The sequence below is a fragment of the Lissotriton vulgaris genome, chromosome 11 (assembly GCF_964263255.1).
Source record: "Lissotriton vulgaris chromosome 11, aLisVul1.2, whole genome shotgun sequence".
NCBI lineage: Eukaryota > Metazoa > Chordata > Amphibia > Caudata > Salamandridae > Lissotriton > Lissotriton vulgaris.
In genome coordinates, this window is record NC_141699.1 from 774295856 (window position 1) to 774323219 (window position 27364).

At 43.7% G+C, this 27364-nt stretch overlaps 1 protein-coding gene across 9 annotated transcripts in view; it reads left to right on the forward strand.

The window, feature by feature from the left end:
- DOCK10 (dedicator of cytokinesis 10) overlaps positions 1-27364 on the forward strand; it is a 1740483-nt gene that overhangs the window by 1223945 nt on the left and 489174 nt on the right. For all 9 annotated transcript variants that reach the window (XM_086943899.1, XM_086943900.1, XM_086943901.1 and 6 more), the window contains exon 29: positions 13601-13684. In XM_086943899.1, coding sequence (XP_086800025.1) covers positions 13601-13684 — 84 coding nt within the window. The remainder of the gene's footprint in view (positions 1-13600; positions 13685-27364) is intronic.

The window sequence follows — 27364 nt, forward strand, 5'->3', positions numbered from 1 at the left end:
CGCGGATGATCAAGCCGGCTGTGTCTGATAGGACCTTGGGTGAGGTGACTGCACCAGAGACAGTCTTGGCAACAGTTTGTTTCTGCACATTTATGAGAGGCAAAGCCTGTGCTGGGTTGTCTTGACTTGCGCCTTCACTTGCACTATTGGTTTTAGTTGCCTGCCTGGTTGGTCGTAGGGCCGTTTTCGTGGTGTTATTCCCCGTTGAGGTCGATGACTGTGCTTCACCAAGACACTTGCTATTTATTAGTGAAACTAGTTTATCAATTCTAGATAACAGATTTTTAAAGTGAGAATTAAAAAGCTGTTCCATTTGGGCCTGGAGATCAATTAGTAAATGTGTAGCCCAGACCGGGGCGCTAGAATGGGAGGATGGGTACCTGGCTCACACTGTCGGTTAACAGATGGCTGTACATGTCTCTTGGTTGCTTTTCTCACGGGTTTCGGCTTCTTAGTTTTACAGCAGGATTTTGGATCTTTTTTAACTGTCTGGGGTACAGGGAATGATGCAAGATCGATAGGTTAGCTATCATCCGGGACAATCTGTGCACATGGTAACTCTGAAAAAGAGGGCATTAGAATCGACAATGAGTCAGACGAGTTAGCAGTGGCTAGAGAGAAATCCCCAGTGGGCAGTGGAGGGGGCAGGACAGGAGTAAAAGAAAGGCATCTTTCTGTGCTTTCTATAGCCGACGCAACCACATCTATTGTTTTTTATAGCATTTTATCAATGGCTGTTAGGCTGGGTAGTGGTTGGGTCGTCGCCGCATTCTGACTTGTGAGAGGGCGAGAGGTTGGAGGGTTAGTTTTACCCATTCTACGAGGATGAGGTTGTCGACACACAATGATTTGGAATAAAGTTGTTTAGAACATATCAAATATATAAAATATCAAATAAGAATTACAAGATAATAGGGCCCTATAGCAAGTTTCTAGGACAACCTACAGAGAGCAAAACACTCTAGGCCCAGGCTTTGACTGAGTAAAAATAGTAATAGTCACCACATCAACAGGGTAGGACGGTCCCAGTTAGTCGCTTCCAAAGGTACCAAATGGGGTGGCCCAGCCCGGCCTCCTTCGGCCCCTGACGGCCACAGACGGCCTGCCCTTTGCCTGGGCTTAGCCCGGCGCACGCCCGCGACGCAGGATGCGTGAGGTGCTGTAGTAGCGCTGGTGGGAGGGGCTGTGGCACGCTTGTTGGCCCCTGATGGGACAGAGAGTCCTGGCAATTCCCCCTGCCGCGGTCAGCAGTCCGATGCATCCCCTGCGTAGCGGGAGGCGCGACGCGTTGTAGTAGCGCTGGTGGGAGGGGCTGTGGCTCGCTCGTTGGTCCCTGATAGGACAGAGAGTCCTGGCAATTCCCCCTGCCACGGTCAGCAGTCCGATGCATCTCCCGCGTAGCGGGAGGCGCGACGCGTTGTAGTAGCGCTGGTGGGAGGGGCTGTGGCTTGCTCGTTGGTCCCTGATGGGACAGAGAGTCCTGGAATTCCCCCTGCCTCGGTCAGCGGTCCGATGCGTCTGTTGTCCCTTGCTGAGCCTCCTCCGTGTGAGGTATCATGCACTGCTTTGAGTGAAGCTTGGTCTGCTGTCCTGTGCCGAGCCTCCTCTGTGTGAGGGATCATGCACTGCTGTGAGTGAAGCTTGCGCTGTTGTCCTGTGCTGAGCCTCCTCTGTGTCCCGCGATGTATATTTCGTGAATATGAGAAGCTTGAACATACCTTTACACAGCTGTTAAGTGTGAGCATTGACTCTCCTGCTGCTGCTCCCACTGCTGGGCTGTTGCTGTGTGCATGAGGGAGGCTTGCTCCACTGATAACTTGGGTCGTAACTTCACATGTGCAGCCGGGTCTTAGCACCAGTACCATGGGTCCTATTCCTAGTTTTGAGAATGGCTTCCTAGTCCCTATTGGTGTGTAATAAAAAAAAGCACAGCTGTACTTGTAATCTTGTATGCCCCTTACAATCGGGCGTGTAGGTGCTACCACACCTGTTGCACTAGTGATAGCTACGCCATTGGTGTGAATATGAGCGTGAGGGAAACTATCACTGCTGCTTCCGCTCACGGGCACGGTGATACTTCCGCGCTATTGCATTTGCATCAAGCTGTTCTAAGGGCAGAGACAATGAGGAATGAGAGGAAAAGAAAAAGCCAGGTGGGCAAACGGACAAACGACTGTGTTGGGGTATGAAAATACCCAAATATAGATATGTGAATGTACCCACAACAGTTGCTTTCATAAACCATAAGGTAATTATTTATGCATCAACATTGTAACACCAATTTCCCTTACCCGGTCAACTGAGCCCAAGCTGACCCAATGTTTGCTATATACAAATGTATAAATGAAAGCGCCAGTAGAACCCTAGTGTATATATGGATCGCAAAGAGAATTCTTTTCAAGAGCCTTCAAAGCTTTACAAGACACTGGCCCCAAGTACATAAGGAAACGTCTTTCCCGATATGTACCAAGCAGGACTCTGAGATCATCTTGTTTATCTAAGATGACAGTCCCGGCTATCAGGCGTGCAAGGATGGGAGGTCGGTCATTCCGCTACCTAGCTCCGAAGGCTTGGAATGAACTACCACTTTCCCTTAGACAGGCTCCCAGTCTTCTTGCTTTTAGAAAAGATCTTAAAACGTGGCTTTTTACCAAATAATTTCTTTCCCTTTCCTCTGTCTGCATTTTAGTTGTTATGTTGTTGCTTTACCTGCTGATACTCTTCGCCAAAGCGCCGGGATGCTCCATGGAGTAGCCGAGCGCTATAGAAGAAATAAATCAACATAACATAAATTAACATAACACTATTTCCTATGTAAATAATGATATTTATATGAAAATGCAACTAAAGATATTTTAAAAAACAAATGAGTACTTGTTTTCCTTCCCACATACTGGATACGTTTGGTGCGTGAGAGATCCCGTTTAACTTCTTTACAGTTCTTTCAGTTTTAGCCCACAAAATTAGCGTGAGCTCTGCTATCACCAATGGGGCAATATACCGACTGAGTTCCCTTTCCCTTCTCCTCTTCGCTACGCATTGACAAGTATGTCCTACTGATCACTGATTTGTGTGATATGGGTTGCCCACAAGTGTGTCACCTGTTTGGGAGTTTATTTGTTTTACTTGTTGAAACGCCTTGCAACTTTTACACCTCCACTATAAAGGGCGGATTCGCTGTAGCATGTATTTATGACCTATGTAATATCATATTGGCATTATGATTACAGTTATGACTGAATACCTGTGCTTCTGATCTTTCACCCTTTCTCATTTCAGGGCAGTTAGTATTAAGACCAAGGTATATTATACACTTAGGTTTATCTTGATCAGAGTGTGTTTGGGTGTTTTTACAGACACAGCAACACTAACCCAATCTCTTAGTAGATTAGGTCTTCGGTCCTGATGAATTGCCCTTGATCGATAATAACTTCATATGGAAGGAAACATGACTGCCTTGTTATCCATAACTTTATGAGCTAGAACAGATCATTATTCCTGCATGCAGCCACTGCTTTTAACTTGGACAAGGGGACCCACTTATTTAAATTGCCAGGGTACCTCTTAGATTATTTTAACTCACCTACACAATCTACACTCTGAGCACCTACACTCGCATTTCACATAAGGCACAAAATCAAAAGATCTCCAGGATGGAGCCCCTCTAGGGACCTGTTGGGTATTTCAGCACCAACCCAATGTGGAGATGCCCTTTGACGAAGCATAACACCCATCTGAGTGTGTGAGGAGTCTTTCTCCTGAGCAATCAGGTTCCCTGATCTGATTCCTCAGGTCACTACCGACCTTCTTCCTAAAGGAATTGCATACTCTTTTCATATGTAATGAAATTGATCTGAGTATTACACTTCTAGATTATGAGTATAGTTTAGTATCCATTATGTAAATAGAATTGCTTCTGTCATCTTTCATTTGGAACAATGTTCTGCTTACTTTCAGCTTCTGCTAATTAAGAAGAGTACCACTGTATAAGTGATAATTAACATCTTACCCCCTATAATTATAGGGAAAATGGTCTGAAGACAGTCTTATTTAGTTCCCTCTTTGATTTCTCATGCCCCTGTTGACTTGCTATCAACACAATTAAATAAAATATTTCAACAATCCTATAGGGCTGGCTTTGGTTATGGGTAACATTTGGTAATAGCTTGAAGACTTAGGGCTCAATTCCGATCTTGTTCGGAAAGCATTTCTACCGAATCGGTTCCGGAAAGCTTTCCGTACGACTCTGATCAGGAGAGTCCAACTGAACGAGTATGATGCATTTGGCTTCAATGGGAGCCTGTGTTCCGAACGAGAACACAGGCTCCCATTGACAAAAGGAGTGGTTGGGGTAATCGTGCACCCTGTGGCGGGCACTCCATGGTGCCTGCCACACTGCATGGTTAGGAAGAGAGGACCTATGGGTACCTCAATAGGCCCGATTCGGAGGGCCCCAGGTGAAGGGGTCCTGCTACAGGCCACCAAAGACTGATCCCGGCAGCCTTATCGTTCTGGGCAAACTGAATCAGAAGGCTGGCAGAATCAGTCATCATACTTGCTTGCTCAGAAACCGAGTCCATAGAGATGTACGAATCGGCTCCGGAAAGGCTCTATCCCTCCAGATGCCTTTTGGAACTGATTCAATCAGTGCTAAGTGATTCCAGGCATCGTACTTTGTCGTTCGGAATGAGTTGGGATGAGTCGGTTGGAAACAAAGGCTTGGAAATGGTTTAAGCAAAGCCGAATCTGATTCAGAGCCCTTCCGACCGAGACCGGACCCGACCTCAAAGTATTTGTTTATACCAGTTGTCCTAGAAAACATATCCCACAATGAAGCTACATTTTAGGCTAGAACGAAATGGAAGCTGCTTGTAGGACCCCTTTGAAGAATGTACTACATTAGCAGTGTTAAGCTCTATCCTAGGGAGTGTGTTAATAAAAGGACTCAACAAAAGATGAATGCTGTGTTGTAGGTGATAATCTTAAAACATGAACAGCAAAATATTTAATTGTAGATACTTTTAACAAAGGGATAGTATTGTTTCTGCACACTTTTAAAAATGGCTGGGCACACCATTATGTGGTAAACTGAAAAGCTGCAAAGCTAACAATGAATATGTTAATATGACAGTAAAGCAAAACAAATTAATGTACATTTCTGATTAGTGATTAGTTTGGTGGACATCGTGGCCTGCCATGAAGATAAACAGAACTGTACTTCCTACACAAAAAAATGTTTTGGGGTTTGTAAAGAAACTAGTTAAAACAGAACACAGTCGCTCAGATTTACAAGATACACATAATGCATCATGTCTTCAAGGACTATTTGAGAATCAATAAAACCTAATGCAAACCCAAAGAGACAATGTAGCTACTATGAAGTGTACTGGATTTGATGGACAGCCTTTCAAAGAAATGTAAAAAAACATGAAAGCCAAGGGCGGAAAAGGGTGACCCAAAGCCAAGTCTCTCTCCATTACATTTTTTGAAGAATTGATTGCATGAGGTGTTCCAGGCAGAACATACTGTCTGTAGCCAGACCTAAAAACTAAAATATAAAGAGAGAATTCATCAATATAAAAACAAAGTAAAGCCTCATAGACATTGTATTTATTATTTCAATATACTCAAAACTCTTTTACTTGCATCTTTAATTTATCATCCCAGCCAATGGTCTATTAACTCTCAGAAGTGGGTTCCTTGACTAGAGCATGTAACAGGCATTCTGTCTGCTCAGTGCTGTCTCTGCTCTTCTCCAGAGGTCGGAAGTTTGGGATGCACTATGATATTAGTTTGATTTTAAGCCTTGGAAAGGAAGGTAGAAACCATATTTCAAAGGTATTTGAACATCTAGGATCAACCAGAATTGTTTTGTTATTTGCTCATTGTACCAGAGCTGCTGCTAGTACACTGCCAGCTTTGCCTCTCTCATTAAAAGTGGAGAATGTAATTTTGGGTAGGTATGGGGAGCATACACTTCTGATGAAAAAAGTCTTGTGAGGTGCCATAAGGATACTGGTGTAAGCAGAAAATGTGTCTTAGCAAGGAATTTTCTGTTCAAGTGATTCCATACTAAAAATGAAAAATATAACTTGCATAATGCGAAATTTCACACATTTTGCATTACATAAAATTTGTGAACCATGCATATTTTTTGAAAATAATAACATTTATGCCCAGTCCTAATTTGCACCAAGGTGGAATTAACCCAGTAGTTGCTAGTGTGTGAATGTATTTCCCTCTTTATGTCCCACTGCTGGAGTATCTTTGTGATATCCTTTTCCTAGTCAACATTAAAGTTCTGTTTGTAATTACCATTGCTCTGCTTCCCATCCTTCATGTCTTGACTTTGTAATTTTTGCATCACTGGTCTTGTCACAAACACTGCTAAATGTGTAGTAATTAAGATCATTAAGACAGAAAAAATGCTGATTATGTCAATCTTCGAGCAAGGGATGAACCACTGATAAAATCATGTAATTTTTAGGTCGTGGCTAGCAGCAGTGCGCGTGCACTCCTCGCTCTGCAAGGCACGCTGTACTGGCTTGTGTCATCGTCCTTCATAAATGCTGGCTACTGATTCTAAACCTCTTTAGTGCGTCGGACAGCCTCCCGCTGTCTGAAGTCACGGTGGGCGTGTGCGGAAGACGGCTGGGGGCCGTCCGTTTTCCGCACGCATGGAATTCTCCTGCACAGTGGGAGATTTCGCACTGCAGCAAAGTGGTTAAATACGCTTGTTAGTCCCTCCTTGGTACCGCCCTGTCTTCATTTGTAACCTCCTTCACAAAAGGAGCTACAGAGGCAGATAACGCAGGTCGCCCTCCACTCAAAACTCAATAATCATAAACAAAAACCTGCTCTAAACTGGATAAACATCATGAGCATACCCAAAACCACATCTTGGTTCAACTGCTTGGGTACCAGCTAGTAAATGCTGTACACACTGGGTGATCCTATCCCTTACTTAAAAAGATTTCTCAAAGGTGTCTGTCCCCCCGTAAAATTTAGGTTGTGTATGTTTCTCACACCCACGATTTTTGCACATCATATCCAACAAAAAATATGTCAGGAAAGCGGATGCACCTCACGGAAACACCACAATGGGAGCTACTGATAGGTTCTCATCAGTGTTCTCCGATTATCATCATTGGCAACCTCCACAACCAAAATGAAAAATGTGAAAAAATGTGCATAAATGAATTGAAGGTGTGAAAAAGGTAAAATGTGCACCCCAAAAAGTTTTCGTGTGCCTATCGACCCTGACCCCCTACTGTCAAAGCAAAGAAAGAGAGTTTTTCTTGCTTCTACAACATAAAAACGAGCTAAACAATCACTGGCACAACTATCAATTTTAATCACTGCTATGTGTTTGCACAATTTAAAACCAAGACCTACTGTCACACTACATCAGTCCATTATGGAAAGCCTACATGTTTCATTGCCTTTTAACACATTTCCGGCAATTTCTTCAGGGCTAGGGGTCAATCCTCGCCACACTGTAAGTTTAATAATATAACCCCCAAGGTTTGAATTTAAAATAGCCAGAAACCTACGTGACTAGTTGGTACAGACCCACCCAAGGCAGGAGCTGAAAACATCAGGGCTCCCATCAGTACATCACCCGTGTGGTGGGTGTTCTGTATGCAAACTCACAGGGGCGATCAATGGTGTTCAATTGGTAAATGGCAGAAAGTGGTACTTGAACAAATTCACCAATTGTAACACAACAAATGTTATTTACAGGTTGAGCTGCCCCAGTGGGTTGCTCTATATCGGACTGACATCACGGAAGATTAAGATCAGAATCCAATAACATCCAAGTAGCCTGATTCAGATGCCTGCATTCCTACATTTCTTTCATAACATCAGATACATTTGGGTTTCTCACTTCTGTAGTCAGGTCTTTGTTTGAAGCAGATATGACATATACATTTTGCAAGGGCTGTTCTGGTACAATCGAAAGGCATTTTGACTCTTTTAGCAGCAGTGTTCTAGTAGATTGTAGTTCAGGCAGAGGGCTGGTCCTTCAGGTATTTGCAATTCCCGGAAATCTGTCAGTTGCTGTTTGTGCAACTCAAGTGACTTTTATGTCTCTGGAGCTTTAGCAGGACCAATCATCGTGTTTTCATTCCCATCCGGTGGTATTTCTTCCGGCAGGTGACATTAAGGCGAGTCAGACAGCAAGGGATATTGAGCTTCTTTGTTGCCACCAGACACACAAGTGTATTACAGAAACAACACACATTTTTATAAAGTGCTCCCGGCGTATACTGAACACATTTTGACACATTCATAGAAACAAAATACACACAATAATATTAAATGAAGTCTGATGCGAAGTTCAAAATTTCAGACCTTTCCACACACACTTGAGCCCCCTGATATAAGGATTTGTCTAGCGTCTAGTGAATGCTGTCTACTGCAATGCACACAAAAAGAACCATTCCTCTGGCGTGTCAAACGGGAAAATTGCCTTTTAAGGTATGTTTTGACAGAGTGTTACAATCACAACCGGTCTTCACAGAATTCTATTTGATTTTTCCTCACATTTTCCGCGATCATGTTAATTTAATCAATCTCTGTGCGCGTTGCTGTCTGGAGGCCTGCATATAATGATCGGGCATTGGCAATTTACCATAAGGAAGGACCAACTTGTGGGGCAGCGATAACCGCATTATGGTGGAAGATAAATCACATTATTTGGCATAATGTGGCACATTCTGTGGCAGTATTATTTCGCTATTGTGTTGTTTTAACACACATTAATACTGGTTCGGCAAAGGTTTCACCTTAGTACCAGTTACGATCTTAATAAAGGGTAAACATCGTTTACCACGAAGTTATTACAACGCGGTACCTTTAGCACGCATCCCTTACAACGCAAGTTGTTACCACGACTTGCTCTGGAGGGCGCTAAAGGATTAAACATAGTAAATTTACTATCCCAACACCTTCCCTAGGGTCCATGGGGACTGGTGTTAGAATAGTAAATTATACTATTCGAAATCCGCACCCCTAACGCAAGTCGTGGTAACGACTTGCGTTGTAAGGGATGCGTGGTAAAGGGATGCGTTTTGACGGTACGCGTTGTACCGTCATACATCCCTGCAAAATGCACTACAAAATGCTATTCACAAACTACATGTAGATTTACCCCGCGCATGCTTATGTGTGCAGCATTCTCCACCTGACAACGGAGACTGCGCATGTAAGTATATGCTTCAGTAGTAAATTTGAGAGGGACACAGGAAAGAGGCTTAAAAAGGGGCAAACAATATAAAAGAGAATGGGGATAAGGGAGGTGTAAGAGGGATTTAGGGAGGAATAGAGAGTGGTTAACAGAAGGACGTCACCCACAGATGCCTGCAACTTAGAACTTTGTAGTAAATGTACACTATGAGGTCCCGATTTACTAACGCTCCAGGTAACAAAGTACAGCATTGGAATTTGCTGCGATGCGTTGCATGAAACTGTGGAGCGGAAATTCGCAATATCCACCAACATATGCCGCACTTCTGCTTCCTCTGGGTGTTGGCGTACTGCGTGCTGCCTAGCACCAGCGCAAGCACCCATGCACCATGCAAGCACCAGCGCAAGCACCCTTGCACCATGCATTACAGGCAGAATTCTTTTTGTACAGAAAGGCCACCTTCATGCGCCAAAACAATCCATAGAGGCTTTTTCCTCTCATGGTGTGGACTGCAGAATGCCTGCTCACATGGAAAGAGGAAATAACAAGGAGAAATCATGATATTTCTCCTTGTTAAGCCTCTTGCTAGTAGGGGTGACATAAGTACATTTTGCATTGGGTCAAATTCCATAGGTAGATGTAAGGAAACACCCATGCTCCACCGACGGAACCCCCTACCACAACAAAATATAATGCAAGGTAGCACAAGTTATTGCGTTGTGTTACATTTCTTCTCAAAGTCAAGCAAGGCTGTGTGAATTTCCCATTGCATGGCTTTTTAAAAATCATTTATGGACTTGTGTTGCCTTGTGATAACTTGAGTCATTCAGGTGCAACGCAAGTCCTTAGTAAATATGCCCCTGAGTTTGTGAATACTGAAAAGTAGTAAAATTACTCAGGAGTGTAAATTACACAAAAGTGTAAGTTACATTTGTGAATTAGATCCATAGTCTCTGAAGCCTTTATGATCTGGTTAAGTTATATTTACCACATTCATGGCATTGACATTATAAGGATGTTTAGAGTACCCTGCAAAAGAAGTTTAGACGTGCACTGGTGGATAGACCCCATCAAACTTTTGGTGAACTGTCCTTTTTGCCCTTTGAAGACAAGCTATTGTGTTCATAAACCACCCTCAATGGTGGTAGCATTTCCTACCAATACTGGGTGCTGATCCAACATCATTTATGGGACTCAATGGAGACCCATGTTTAACATATTTCTCAAAAACATTCCTCAAGATGGCTGCCATGGTACTGTTATGCTATCAGAATTTTCCCTCCTAAAATGAATGACCAAATAAGTTGCCAGTAATATCTACTTAATCTAATCAATGTGTGGGACAAAAGAATTATATGAATTGACTGCGAGTGTGTAAGACCTGTCAACCTTAGGGTGGTCTTCCCCCAAATGTTTTGCCTGCTTGCCTCCAATTTTGCTGTGTTCTTTTTTTGGCCTTAGGGCTCTGAGCACTTTACCGCTGCCAACCAGCGGTAAAGTGCCTGTGCTCTCTCCCCTAAATATGGTCTAATCAGCTTATCCCAAATTGGCATATTTAATTTACCTATAAATCCCTAGTACAGTGCACTGTGTGTGCCCAGGGCATGTAAATTAAATGATACTAGTAAGCCAGCAGCACTGATTTCCCACCCACTTAAATAGCCCTTTAAGCATGTCTCTGACCTGCCACTGCAGAGCCGATGTGGGCGGTTTTCACTGCCAAGTCGACTTGGGAATTAAAACCCCTTTACCAAGCCTTAACCGCTTCGATGCGGCACACATTTCGCCACTGTGCGTGCAAATTCTATGCATGCGCAAATCGGACGGCCCCCAGCCGCCCCACTGTGACATCAGATGGACGGGGGCTGTTGTAAGCTCGGAAGAGGTTAGAATCCCTTTTTATTACATTGAAGGCAGCCCTAAGGTAGGTCCTGGGTAGCCCATAGGGCAGGGTGCTGTGTATTCAAAAGTAAGTCATGTACTTTTATATTTTGCATGTCCCAGTAATGGAAAAAAAACAAATTTGTTTTTCACTACTGTAAGTCCTACCCATCTCATAGGTTAATATTGGGAATTCCTTATTACACTTAATAAGCTGTAATTTCTGATTGAGAAAGAGTAGATCTGTCACATTTTAAATCACTGGAATGGTGGTCACTAATCCTCTTTTCTGGTTAAGTCGAACTTATAAATACCTTTTACAAATACCACTTTTAGAAACATTTAGAAATGGTTTGGGGTGTGCGGCACACCATTTGTTCAATCGATTATTTAAATGGTATGCTTCAAAAAGATTTTTTTGGGTGCCTCCGGGTATAGTCCCCTCTGACCCTGAGGGATAGAAAATTGTAAAGACACAGAATGCATTGTCAACTAAATGACGGAACGCGATTGCCGCTATCGGCGCCACTTGCAGGAGACAACATCGTCACTTTCATTTACACGCGATTGTACATTTGACCCCTGATGAAGGGCATGGGTCCCGAAATGCAAAGGGGAGTACATATCGCGATTTGAGACAATATTAAATGAAAAAGCAATGTCTTTATTGAAAATGAAACATTTGTGTGATAAAATTGAATGTTATTAAGTGATAACACATCATATTTGGAATAAATACAAGTCCTTTGGAGTTATCATGAACTTGTGCTGATTACATCATTTGAACAAAAAAAGATTACATCATAACCATTAAGAGAGAACGCGTCTCGAGAGGAGTGCCTACAGGGCACAGTGTCATTTGGTTGACACTGCATTCTGTGTCTTTACCTTTAGAAACATGACATTTTTCTGCCCTATGTGCCTGCAGCCCGTCTCCAATAAACGTCTAGGGTAGTTGACAGCTGGCATTTGTGCATTCCCTCAAGACAATCACACACAAATGGAGCTTAGGTGAGACTGATGGGCTATCCACATCCCGATGGGTCATCCTTGGCAGGATGGGATTGAGGAGTTGACCCGTACACCTGAATATTCTGTGTTCTCTCCCCACACAAAGGGTGGAATACCCCCCTACAGTGAGTCTGAAGACAGGGCAGAAGGAAAGGACCTCCTTGCACTCCAAAGCCCCTTCTTTGAATATACCCCCATTTCAAAGGCACCCCTGGGTATAAGAACTGGACTTCTGACCCTACCACTTAAGTACAATATGGGACCTGTGACAAAATCTGTCAGGAGGAACGACTGCTGTGCTGCTAAAAGGACTGCCACTCTGCTGGATTGCTGCTATGAAAGAACTGTGTACTGCCCTGCTACCTGCTACTCTCTACCCTGCCCGAGAAGGACTGGACCCATCTCACTTGAATCCAGAGTGACTCCAAAGGCTTGCTGGCTTGCCTCTTTTGTAAGTCTCAGGGGCATCAAAGACTTTAAGTCATTCTGCTACAGCACCTGGACTTTGCTTGCTGCTAGTCTTGCCATGGCAAGTGGTGCAAACTCAGTCCTGAGCCCTTGAAATAGGATGTAAAGTGCTGCTCCGACCAGAATCCATGCATCAATGCCATTGCACCGCTCGGAACTAGTGCATCTCCTTCAAAGCCTACGAATCACATCTGCTGTGTGGACTGAGAACATCGCATAAACAACTGCGCAACGCACTGTTGACAGTTTCCGATGCATCTCCGACTGTGTGCGGTTTGGCACTGATGCATTGCCTTCAATTCCTGCATCTCGGCACCGTTGACGACGAATTTAAGGTACTTTGCAGCGCGCCAGGGCTGGTTCCTGTATCCGACCCACGCTCAATTGCAGTCAACTACAATTCAGTTAGTTCTTTAAAAATTCACAGCTCCGATCTGGATTTTTGTCATTTTGGTCTTGTTTTCGTCATAAAAAATAGGCTAATATTCTAAACTGGTTTGGAGTCTTTTTATGGTGTTTACACTGTGTTACTGTTTGAAGTGTTGCGCAAATACTTTACATATTGTCTCCTGAATTAAGCCTGACTGCTCTGTGCCAATCTATGAGAGGATGAGCAGAGGTTAATTTCAGGTATTTATGTGATTTACCCTTACTAAGATTGTGGTTCCTGCTTGGACAGGGTGCAAACCTGTGCCAACCAGAAACCCAATTTCTAACAGAGTGGCTAAAGTTGTTGGTTGTTTTTCACTGCTGGAAAACGTACTGTCTGTTGTACAAACATGTTAAAATTCTGAATCCTAATATTGTACTTTCATTCATTTGATTCAGTATATGCGTCAAACAGAGTTAAAATGTAGATACTACATATTCTGTACTTTGTCATATTTGGTTTTTTTCAAAGCTTCTACACTTGACAACATATATTGTCGTAAATATCCTTTCAGTACCTTTCTATACAACTGTGAATATTGTATATGTCATTTGTGGAATTTGTGTGGAGTTTGTTGTTTGTAAAGTTTTAATAAGTGCCCCGTTCTTCTTATTTTATAGCGCTGCTTCACATTTGCTGACCGTGGATTTGTCTTTAAGATGATCAACAGCTATGTAAATATGTTTGGTCCTGGAGATCACAAAGTAAGGAGGAATTTCGAAATGTAATCCGCTGCCTATTCATGACTCTTTAATATAGACACTTATTAAAAAATTCAATGACAAGTGTGATGAAAAGCATCTACTTTGTGATTTAAGAAGTTTCTGTCTGTTTATCTTTTACTAAAATAATTGACCCAATCCCAAATTAAAAATTATTCTGAGGCACAACAATTTGGAATCTTGAGAACTGACTGAAACTACTCGAAACTATACACCCTCATCAAAATTATCTAAGGGTAACATTGAGCACTCCCCAAATAACACTGCTTGTGGTATGGGGAGATAAAAAACAATATGTGAGTTAAATGCTAAACTAAGTTGATGCCCCCAGCGCCTTGAGACCCTCCCGGGTGAGTAGCGCGCTTTATAAATGCCGTGATTGATTGATTGATGCTTCTAAATTACTAAGAATTAATTGGACAGTAACATTCAACATTTCAGAGCATCAGTGGTATTAATGAATGGGACTAACCGAATGCAGTTTACGGTCTCTCTTGCTGTAATGAGCTTTATGCATAAACCCCTAGTTCGCACGCCCCTCAACGCAACAAGAAATGCCTGCACGCACTGCAGTTTGAGTGGTCCTCATTGGTGGAATGTAGACTTAGACCCTGATTCAGAAGAGGGTGATATTGTATTGTGTTGTATTGTAATTGCATTTATATAGCGCTTACTACCCCTGATGCGATGTCGAGGCACTTTTTTGTCTAGTAGCCTGCTACTGCGGAACCCATGAAGGATAAGTGCTGGATTAATATAGTGAAAAAATGAAAGTAATTAGAGAGGTGGATATGTTATTCAGTTATTTGGATTGAGAAGGATAGTGGATGGATAGAAGAGGGAAAAATATTTGCATTTATATTGCACTTGCTACCACAGATGGGGTGTTGAAGCGCTCTTTCTGCGAGTAGCACACTACTCCAGAACCCATAAAGGATTAGTGGTGAATTAGTATAGTGAAATATGAACTTAATTTAAGTGGTGGATATGTTACTCATTTATTTGAATTGAGAAAGAGAGTGGGGGATAACCTTTGTATATGGTGCATTCTTTCTTTGTAAATCAAATGACAACGCAATGGAAGGGAGTGCTACTCAGAGAAACTTCCAGAAGTCAAGAAGGTTCAAGCAATCCCATCTTTTGTGCCTATGCAGGGAAGACTTTAAAATCTAATTTTGAATAGGTTTTATTCGCTCACACTGTGTGTATTGTACAGTTGTGGTTGTGAGGCCCATAAGCACAGTGAACCTGCCCTTTTGGCTTTATCTGTGTTGGATACTTTGGCTCCATCTGAGCAGAATGTACACCAAGAAAAAACAGATTACAGAACTCTAGAATTTAAACCAATCATTCTTCTGATCTCCAAATGCATGACATTTCCAGACTAAGGAAAGAGTAGGTCATTTTTATTTCAGAGCTAAGATTGTAAACTGCATTGACTGCCTTTAATGAAATAGATCTGCAACTTATATGAAATACGTAATAAATGTATGTGGCTCTAAATAAGAGGGTACAACTAGTATGATCCTTCCTTAAATGATAATCTCCACACAGATTAACTGCACATAAACTAGATGAACACTACAAAATGGCAAGAAACGAGGCAGATTATTGCAAAGTTCACCTAGCTGTAGTCTAAAAACATGTTTTAAACTGATTTTGCTTTGAAGTTAGTTTGAACTGGAAGGAGAAAATCCACCTTTCCATTATAGTCAGGCCATACCATGTTGCAGCAGTTCTCCTTTAATTTACAGGATACTGCCTCTTAACCCCTTCGCTGCGGCGGCTATTCCGCCGCAGCGCTAAGGGGGTAGGGCGGCCGCGCGGCAGTCACGTGCTTGTGACGGAACCGCTCCGTCACGGCTCGCGGGTGAGCTGTGCTTGTGACGGAATGGTTCCGTCACGAACGCGCCCGCTCCATGGAACGCTCCGCGCAGGCGCGAAATCAGCGCCGCGCAGGCGCGCCGAGCGGGCCGTGATGGAACCGTTCCATCACAAGCACAGCTCACCCGAGGCTTGTGACGGAACGGTTCCGTCACAAGCATGCAGGGGTTAAATGTTTCTTTTACAAAACTACATAAATGAAAAGGAAAGAGGGCCATGGACTGGCTTGCCTATGACTTACTTGTCCTTTAACTGAGCCCTTGAGACAGGCCTTTGACCCAACTTGAGCCTGCCTTGGCTCGCTCATCTATTGAGACACCAAAGAATCTTTATCAAAATGTATCGAGTTGCACAGTGGCGAGTTTGGAAATGGTGGGGCGTAATATATATATATATATATATATATATATATATATATATATATATATATATATATATATATATATATATATAATATATAATATATATATTCCTGTGAACCCCTCGTTGATGGACCTCTATCAGGAATGCACAGATGTAGCTATCCCCCTAGCACCCATTTGTGAATTAGGAGACAGGCAGCCAGGCACACAGAGCCATGCACATCAAAATGCCCACAGGACATTAATGTATCGATTACTCATGTTGTCTTCCCTGGCCTACTGCAGTCACAGTACCAACGTGTGGCCTTAGTGTGCTCAGCAAACCTTGCACTTCAAAGCTTCAGCAGCATTCTCTGGGTTCTACAGTGGATACATGAAACCCCCTCATGTTATTGCCAGTTTGAACAATTTCTAGAGGACAGGATCACAGGTGAAATGCCCTCCTCCATGGAAACAGCACATTATTATCTGATACATGTTCTATTTTAATAAAGATTTACGTTAATCTAACAAATCCTTTTGCCAATTCATGAAAGTGTGTTCTAGAAGTGAAAGGCAGGCTCAGAGGGAATTAGTGGGAGCCTGTTAGATCAAAGTACCTACAGGCTTCATTAGAAATGCATTCCACAATCATGGCTGAGCAATGTGTGGAAATGTAATAGGCTGGCATGCCTGAATATGCCTAGTGCAATAGAATATAACCTGTGCATTTACAGGAAGCAGTTGTTTAGCGAGGCTCTTACACTAGAAATTGCAATAAATGCAAACATCATATGCACAGAAAAAGGTCTAAACGGAAAGGGAAAGTTAAGAAATATAACAAAAGCATAACATGTTATTTCCTTTTCCAGAAGTGATAGAAAACCCACAAACTGCCATCAAATACGTCTCTATGGAACAAATTGTCTTGTAAACTTAAAAATAAACAACAAGGATTTACAGACAAAATCTGTTGTGCTTCTCTGCACTATGTCTACTATGGCCCTGCTCTCTGTGATTAGACACCACGTGCATTGTGGTACTGAAAGGCATTACCTACATTTTATCCCTCAGGCTTGCTTTTTTATATTTAACGGGTCACGGCTGACGTGGCGCTGACAATATCACGCTGGGCTGTTTTAATAAACAACCATTGGGATTTTTTATACGGCAGATATTTTCCTCCCCCTTTCTCTCAGGGAGCTGAACACACCGCTGCCCTGTTGCTAGGGCTAGCTTGAATGACTCTTTTACCAGCGCAGCCATAGCACACAATTCAAGCGCAGATTGCTGACTGCAGAACACTTACGCAAGTAGCGTAACATCAGGAAGTTTGCTTAACGTTGTACTCCTCTCTTTAACAGCAGAATAATGTTCTCTGTTTTTTATGGGAGCTGCTATGGGCCACTCGAATATTGTCTTGACGTGACCTCAGCACTCTTTATGACGAGCCACCACTAACATTGCAATTTACAATGTCAATGGCTTAAACTCTCGCAAATGTGAGACCTTTTGCTTTTTGAAAAAATAGTGCTTGGAGGTTGCAATTAAAGCCTACCGAGTAACAGCACTCGTAACAGGGTGTGTCGCCATGGGCGGTTACAAAATGAGACAAGGCGGTAATAAGGGGGGACTACTAAGCCTATTGACCAATGAACATCCACAGTTTACAGTGGACAGTGAAACAAGCTAATAAAAAATCAGGGCGGGGAGTGGGCGGAGCTTCAAGTCCCTACCTTAATACAGCATGCCTCGCAGAGCAGCGCATGCCCTGCCCAGGCTCGAACTAAAAAACTGAGCTCTCTTGTGAAGCACAGACACATAGAATGATGTTCGACTTGCCACAGCCCTACAAATGAAAGTCAAGTACTCACTGTGCTAAACACAGAACAGATTTTAACAAATGCTACCAGTGTTTCACCTGTTCTTCTGGAAAGGTCTACTTTTTCTCTTGAGCCTCACAATCAAAATGTTCAAGATTTCTGAAAACCGCCAGTGTCTTTAAACATCATTACATGTCGGGGCACCTAATTCTAGCTACTTTAAATATGAGAATAAGCGTACATCCTGAATACCACAGACATTAGGTACAATTTGATAGATGTTAAGTACATTGTACATACTTAGTCGGGTTGACTATTGTAACGCTCCACTTCTCGGGTCCCCTAAATTTCTGCTAGACAGGCTACAGCGGGTACAATCTGCCGCCACTAAATTGGTATTAGGCTGGTCAAGGCGGACTTCTGCCTCTGGAGCATTGATGGCGTTGCACTGGCTGCCCGTGACACAGAGAGTTAAATTTAAATCTCTGTGCCTAGTTTTCAAAGCCTTGCATGGAAAAGGACCAACCTCTTTTCAGCAAATGTTTGAGTGGTATGTTCCGGGCAGAGAGCTTCGTTCTTCGAGAGGAATGTTAATAAAAGTACCACGCTTCAACAAAGTTAGAGCAGGGGGCAGAACATTTGGGGTGGCTGCAGCCAGGCTGTGGAACACTTTACCTCTTGAACTACGGCAAAACAAGGAGCTGCCTGCGTTCAGAAAGAACCTTAAAACCTGGCTATACCCCAAGAACTAGGCCTGTGTATTTACCCCCACCTGTGTTGACATGGTCTCGGAGTTACTAGCGCCAAGATGCCTGTTAGGTGATAGTGCACGTTAGAAATTGTATAAATAAATAAATAAATAAATAAATAAATAATTTTGTAATAAACTATATTTTTCTATCTCATATCTTTTTATCCATTCATCTGCCCGTTTTCGTGATAGTCTAAATTAATTTTGTTTATTAACACTTATGCCTGATTCACAAAGGAAAACATATGCTTGAAGTTTAAGTTTAGACCTGAAGTCTAAGAATTGGTCAACTTTAACCTGAAGTCTAAGTTACCTTTGTAAATGGGGCCCTACAACTTCAGATTTAAACAGAGTTCAGGCCTAAACTTAGACTACAGGTCTAAGTTTATGCGGGGGTGTGATTTTAATCACTATCTTATCACTCTTGATCTAAACCCCGTTCTGGTCGACTGAACCTTTATTGCCTGTCATTGAGGGAAGAAAGTGCATCTCTTACCAGGTTAGTTCAATCAGTAATGGACTCGGCTCGGAAAAACCACAAACTACTTCTAAGTTTAAAGATTTATTACAAGGTTAAGGCTAACTGCAAGTACAGGCATCTCAAGATGAGATTCAAAAGATATACGGGCACCACTACATACATGTGCTCCCTGAAAGCCCTCAGGCGAGCAAAGAATACAACCAGGACTAGTTCTAAAATCAAAAGGGCTGCAAGCATAGACACGTATTGTGATCTCTCCGTCATTTACAGCAGGAGGGAAAGGTTCAGGTTAGGCTGTCCCTACCCTGCTCTGGATGGTATCCCTACTTAACAGAATCCCAACCTATCACAAGGTGTCAGCTGTGAATGACTTCCTAGGAAGATCACCCACTCTTAGTCTCTTGGTGAAAACCTATGATCTCCAGTCATGACCCCTCTCTGCCTACCCATCCGCTCTCTAAGGGGTCCTCAGGCATCTGCTCTAACTCCACCCAGGGGTGCTGACCCTAATACAAAAACACAATAACATTTGAGATGCCCCTCGTGAGACGCCCCTCACGTGGTGTTGCTTCTGGCTTTTTCCATGATGATCTTCCTTTGGGCCTCGTGCGTTAGAGATGACCTTGCTTCTCAGACTCTTCTCCGGCCCGCCGATACCCCTCAAACATTCCTGAACCCTCCTCCATGTCTGTACCAGTCTCTTGAACAGAACTCTATTCATCCAATTCTTAATTGGATCCCCCTCGCACCCGCAGACAGACATCTGCAGCTAGGATCCCAATTCTCATAAACTTCTAACAGAAGTTTGCAACTTATTTCTCGGCACAGCTTGGCTCATACGAATACGTGTAAATCAAAAGACTTTGAACATTTCAGGCCTACAACCTTTCTCGCAGGGCTTAAACTAAAATACTATGTTAGCATCTTATTCTTTTTTAATGAGAAAACACATCTATGCAATATAACTCTAACTAATAAACAAAATCATTATAACATTAGTGCAATCCATATTAATGCAAATGAACCCCTTTCCCAAAACTCTTTCAGCTCTGACCATGAGGCCTATTCCGTTCTGTGCCTTGCAGCATGACATTCTCCCATTAGCAGCTACATAACATGGATCAGGATTAATCACGTCTAATAAGGTTATACATTTTCCCACATTTCTGCATTAGTTCCACTTCTATATAAAATCTCTAGATTAACTACACATTTCGAAGTATAGGTGAATATATTTTCAGTACTCATAGCATTTCTCTTATGATTTGTGCGTACTACTTGTAATTTTGGTGTACTCATACATTTTGTTCAGTTTGCGCTCTCTCAGTTCCCCCCTTTGATGACCTCTCGGGGTCATCACTAACATTTAAACTGAACTAATTGCTAATGCTCCTCGTTTATGCATTTCTAGAGCCCTCAGGCTCCTGTACTGATTGTCTTGTATTGCAGCTAATCTCTGTAGCTGTTCTCTCCTGGATCTCTCCAATCTCCTTGATCTATACCATTGGTATGACCTCACCAATCCCCACAATATGATCACACAGATCACTATTATGATGATAGGCTTCAGTACATACCACACAATGCTCTTTCCTAGGTTGGCAAACCAACCTCCAACTTCGCCCATTCCATGGCCCACTTTTTCCCAAACATTTACTTTAGTCAGGTCTTCGATCTCTTTGTGAATGTTAGTTATATTCATAATAACTTTCTCAAGAGGTTTTCAATTGTCTGGAATGTAAGTGCAACATTCCTGGACCTTCAAAGCCTTACAGACTCCGCCCTCTTTTGCTAGCAGGACGTCTAATGCAAGACGGTTCTGAAGTACCATGGCCCTTATCGATTGCATCTCACCTTCCACCAGCATTAAGGATCTAGCAGTGCTGGCAGACAACCTGTCTACGACTGTTGCCAGTCTCCTAATTTTGACATCATTGAGGATCAGTCCTAAAAGAGGAAATGCAGCTCCAAATACATCTCCAACTATTTCTGCATCTCCTAGGTCTCTTTTCCCTCTCGCTGAGGCCTTGCCCTCTATGATCTCTAAGTCTTGAGCATGGTATATTTTGGGGAAGACAATTGCCAAGTAACATGATCCATACCAGTTGTCAGGTAGTCTCACGTAGGCATTTCTTCCACATACAAAATATACATTTGGAATCACTTGCATTCCCTTCAAGAAATCCTTAGTGTAATATTCTAATCTAAAAGCATGTTCACAACTGACTTCCCCTACGAATACATTTTCGTAGTACGTTTTGCTTCTGTGAAGGCATAACTTCCCTCTCTGTGTGCGATCCAAAGCTATTGGACCACTACTACCCTTCCTCTTGTGTGCCTTCTCTTCCTCGGTCCAATCTGTTTTCCATTGTCCTGATTTTTTCAAAATCTTTTGTCTTCTGTATCGATCATCCACTTGCCCTATAAACTTCTTCTCGACTTCTGCCACTTTGCATGTCAGGTTATTTCTGCGGGCATGTGAAGTATCTAAAGTATCCCAAGGAATGAAGAACTTTACCAATCTGTCTTCACTCTTCCAGTAGTCCCATTTGTTCATTTGCTTGTAATTTGGGACTTCTGGTAACACTGAGTCATAATTGGAGAAATAGTATTCAAAACTATCTCTCCCATAAAATATGCTAAGCAATAAGCTACATGTAATGCCATATGTCAGCGGGAGGTAATGATATCTAATGCCTTCATCTACAGACGCCGGCAGTTGCATGCAGACGTAGCAATCTTTGACCTCCATGGCATCCACGTATTCATACAAAAGTTTGGCATAAGCATTCGACCTAAAGTCGCCTTGGGACTCATCCATGTGTAACCTACGGGCTTCTGCTGCTAATAACGCTTTCTCCTGTATGTTTTCTCCTTTCTTACCAGCAACAGTGGGTTTTGGTGTCACTACAGATTTTTCATCTGGTACCCTCGCCTCACTCTCATGTCCCATTACATATGATACAGTAACAACTAAAGCTATAAGAAGTATCACTCCTACTATTAATGTGCCTATTATACATTTGGCTCTACGATTCGGACTACCGGCTTCCATTTCGTCAGACAGTATAATTCTCTCCTTTTATAAAGTTCTTTTCTTCTCGTTCCTTTACAGTCTCTTTTGCTCCTCCAGTCTTTAGAGCCACACAATTGGAAGCTGGCAATCTCCTTTTGCAAAGTCTCTTTAAGTTCTGACACAGACAACCCTAGCCCTTCTCCGTCAACTTATAGGAAGGTCCCTAAGATTCTCTGCTTCCTAGGCGCTAGGTAATCTTCTTTTTCTCGTTTATTTACAAAGTCTTTAAGCATCTACGATGAGGCTTGGGCCTGCGGCTTGAACAGCATAATTCAATATTTCCAGACGAAGAATGTGCTCCTCATGGCTTGTTATCTTTGTTCCAAAGTCGGGGAATTGCAATTCGGTGAAAAAGATGTGCTTTAACCTGCTTAGGCGGGGAGGGTTGGGGAGTTTGAATGTTAGCGACCCTTCTGCTTCCACTCCGGGCACTAACAGCTGTACTTCCACTGTGATAATGGGTTCAGAGCTGGTCACCAGCACCGCTCTGATCCTCCCTGTCGCTCGTTCCCAAAACATTTGTCGCCAGATATGTCCACTCAGGAGTGGCGTATCTTCTGTTAGGCACACGTACTCTTCTTGACCTTCTTAGATCTGGTGCTTCAGAGCCCTGAGCACCTTCTTCCGGGTCTGAGTCTTCAGATATCGGAGCAAGGGTTCTCTCTGGAGTTGACCTCAGGCTTGAACTCCTTCTTTGCGGCCAGCTGGCTTCTCCACGCCTTACCCTTCTGCTCCTCGACCTTCTGCTTTGCTCTCGCTCTCTTTCAGCTTGGTCAGTGTCTGATTCGTACTCCCAGCTACTTTCTCCTTCTGTAGCATCGTCTGTTTCACTGTTGTACTGACCGTCCTCAGCCTGGTCAGACACGTTCCCAGCTTCTTCTTCTGGCACCTCCACAGCTTGGCTGGCCCCCTCTATGGCTTCTTTGTCCGCAGCTGGACTTACATCCGAGAGAGGAGCTGTTTCTTCCAGAGGTGCTGGAACTCTCCGCGTATGAGACGCGTGGATCCAATTGGGCAGGCCTCCCACTTTCACAGCAGTGTTCGTGATCAGGATGATCTGGTAGGGCCCACGCCAACGGACATCTAGGCAGCTTCTTCTTACGTGCTTCCTCACAAGCACCCAGTCTCCAGGGCACAAATCGTGACACAAGTCCTGGCACGACGGGACCTCGGCAGCCTGCACCTGAAGGGACACAGAATGAATGGCATCAGACAGACCCTTACAATAGTCCAGGATCATATCATCTGTGATATTCAATAATGCAGCAGTTGGTACTGATGGCAATCTCATTGCCCTCCCCATTAACACCTCGTGCGGTGATAGTCCTGTTCTTCTGTCTGGGGTACTACGGATGCTCATAAGGACCAATGGCAGAGCGTCAGGCCAACTCAGAGACGTTGATGAACACATTTTGGCAATTTAGCATTTGATGGTACTGTTTATCTGCTCTACAATTCCTGAGGCTTCTGGTCGGTAGCTACAATGCAATTTCTGGTCTATGTTCAGGGCCGCACAAATCATCTTCACAAGCTCGCTGTTGAAATGCGTCCCCCTATCTGATTCCAAAGAGGCCGGTACCCCGAATCGTGGTATGAGTTCCCTAAGCAATAACTTGGCTACTGTGAGGGTGTCACACCTGCGTGTAGGGTATGCCTCGACCCATCTGGAAAATATGCAAACAACCACCAGGACATAACGAAGGCGGTTGCACCTCGGCATTTCAATGAAGTCGATCTGCATCCTATTGAATGGACCTCCTGACCTCCCTATGTGACTCAATGCAACTGGTGTTCTTTTTCCTACGTTCAGCTGCTGACAGGTCACACAACGCTGGCACACTGCTTCTGCTGCTACTCTGAACTTAGGGTTGTACCAGGTTTGTCTGAATACTCTCAGCATAGCGTCTCTCCCTAGGTGTACTGGACCATGGATTTGTCTGGCCATTAGGCTCACCATCTCATTTGGTAACACTGCCCTTCCATCTGCTGAAACCCAGAAATGAGCCTCGCCTATCACACATCCTGCAGTTTCCCATGATTGTTTTTCAAAATCTGGTGCATTTTCTTGCATGCATTTTAACTCGTCCCAAGTGTCTACAGTCTCCAATATCATAGCTAATTCAGTCCTGACATTTATTCCACCCACTTCCACCTCTGTGAACGAGTACCCTTGTTCTGCACAATACCTGGCGACTTCGTCGGCATATCTATTGCCTTGTGACACGAAGTCCATATTCCTGGTATGAGCGGTACATTTTACAACTGCAATACCTGCCGGACATTGCAGAGCTTCTAACAGTAGACGTACAAACTCTCCATTGCGAATGGGAGAGCCTGAAGAAGTCATGTAACCTCTTTGAGACCATAATTGCCCGTAATCATGAACTACCCCGTAACCGTATTGGCTGTCGGTGTATATGGTGACTCGAATTTGGTTGCTTGCCAGACAGGCACGCGTCAATGCAATAATCTCAGCTACCTGAGCGGAGTGTACTCCTTCCAGGCATCCAGCTTCCACAACTCCAGTAATTGTACAAACAGCGTAAGCTGCTCTTAACTGCCCAACTTCGTCTCTTACGCATGAGCCATCGACAAAGAAAACTTCATCGGGGTCAGTCAGTGGCTCATCCACGATGTCGGGTCTCGGTTTGGTGCATAGTTCAGTCACATCGAGGCAATCATGGTCTGTACATACATCATCATCTATGTCACTTGGGAGTGGCATCAAGGTAGCAGGGTTCAAAACAGAGCATCTCTTGAGGGTCACGTTCTCTGCAGCAAGAATAACTTGCTCATAGCGCGTGAGCCTGCTATTGGTCAGATGCTGTGTTTTGGTCCTAGTCATTAACAGTTCGACAGAATGCGGCACATACACCTCTAACGGGTGCCCCATAACAATGTTCTCACAACGCTCAATACTGACACCTGTTGCAGCAACGGATTTGAGACATCCGGGCAACGCTGCGGCTACTGGGTCTAAGGTAGCCGAAAAATAGGCAACTGGTCTACGGGCGTTCCCATGGATTTGGACCAACACAGACAAAGTACAACCCTCTCTTTCACAGCAGTAAAGCAAGAATATTTTATCGTAATCTGGCATTCCCAGAGCAGGAGCACGACACAAGTCCTCTCTCAGCTGCAGGAACGCCATCATACAGTCTTTGTCCCATGGTACCGGATCACTCACCTCCTTGTGCGTCAGTTTTTGCAAGGGCTTTGCTTTCAGTGAAAAATTCGCGATCCACTGTCGGCAATAACCCACCATCCCTAGGAACATCCTGACTTCTCTCTGTGTTTTAGGCGCATTCATCTTCATGATCGCCTCTATTCTGTCTGGTGACACCTTTCGTTTGCCTTTCTCAATTCTGTGCCCCAAGTACTGCACTTCTGTCAGGCAGTACTGCAATTTTCCCGGGGACACCTTGTGCCCATTTGCAGCTAGGTGATTTAGCAAAGCAATGGAGTCCTCCCTGCAAGCTTCCTCAGTTTCTAACGCCACAAGTAGGTCGTCTATGTACTGGACCAGAACCGACTTCTGGGGCAGCACTAGACTTTCAAGATTTTTCTTCAAAAGCTGGTTAAAGATCGATGGGCTCTCTGTATACCCCTGTGGGATACGACACCATGTTAATACGCGACCTTCCAGCTTAAAAGCGAAAAGGAAATGGCTATCCTCGTCCAATGGGATCGAAAAGAAAGCCTGACACAGGTCTATCACAGTGAACCATTCAGCTTGGAACGGTATCTGAAACAATATTACTGATGGATTCGGTACCACTGGACAACATGAAACGACTATGTTATTAATTTTCCGAAGGTCCTGCACTATTCTGAATTTGCCATTCGGTTTCTGCAAACCCATAATCGGGGAGTTACATGGACTACCCACGATTTCTTTCAGTATTCCCTGCTTAATCATGGACTCTATCACGGGTTTGATACCTGCAATCGTCTCTGGAGTCAATTTATATTGGGGTGTTCTTGGAAACTCAGCATGTGGTTTCACTATGATTTTCACTGGGTCCACTCCCTTGACTAGTCCAATCTCTTCCCCAGTGAAATCCCACACTTCTGGTGCCACGGTCTCTCTTAAATCCCATGGGAGCTCATCCACTGTCAAAGTGGGATACAGCTCCACACATATTCTCGAGTTGGCGACTTTGAAGTCAGCGTCATCATCATTAGTCAATACCTCCACTCCCTGCGGTGTGCAGTATATGGTACAATTTAATTTGCACAAAAGGTCCCTTCCCAACAGACATACAGGACTAGAATCGCAAACCACAAACTGATGTTCATCGCTGTATTTCCCTATTTTCACTTGCACTGGTTCTGTCAATGGGCTGGTTATTCCCCTGTTTGCGACCCCCACCACTTGAATAGTCTCCCCTGACATTGGCAGGCCTGGGACTGCAGCTGATCTTATCGTAGATCTAGTGGCTCCTGTGTCTACTAGGAAGGTCGTGGGACACCCTGCCACTTCGGCCTCAACATAGGGTCCCCTCTGATCCACATCTAAGGCTGCCCCGAGGGTACAGTCTTCTCTCTCCACTCTCTGTCCTGTTAGGGGATCAACATAGTAACACTCCTCTCCTCCTACAAAAAGAGGCATTTGTCTATAGGTCTTTCCCGTTGTCCCTATTCTGGGTGGCTTAGGGAACTGAGCTCGTGGAGCTGGGGTCCCCCCTTTGACCACCTTTCCTTGGTATTGCGTTACCCCTCTTCCTGGAGTGCTTTGAACCTCTTCCTCCTCTACCTCTTGTTCTCCGATTTCCACGTTGTAGGGACACTCGCGTTTCCAATGCCCCACCTCGTTACACTGGTGGCACCGAGTCGTCTTTTTCAATGCTGCTATGTCTACCCTAGGTCTAAAGTTGGAGTTCTCCTCATTGCCTCTGTTCTGGTTATTCTGTTTCCTGCCCCCGGTCCCTGTTCCCTGCTGCTGTTGCTGTTGTCCACCCTTACCAGCTGACTGCATCTGCACCACCATCAGCTTTTCCTTTAGCTTCTTTGCTTTTGAGTCTATCTCATCACAGCAGTACCTAGCATATCTCAGAATTTCATCCAGAGGTTTATTTTGCCAACAAATCAAGTGTTGCTGAATCATTAAACTAATATCCGGTCTCAAGCCCAAAACGAATTTAGACACAAACTGCCCTATATCTTTAGGATCCATTACATCCAACCCGCTATACTGTTTAAACGCCTTCAGCAATCTCTCATAATATTCATGAACTGTCTCTTTGGGTTCTTGTCTAGTTCGATCTATTTTGACCCAATCTATGTCCTGCATTGGCACCTTTTCT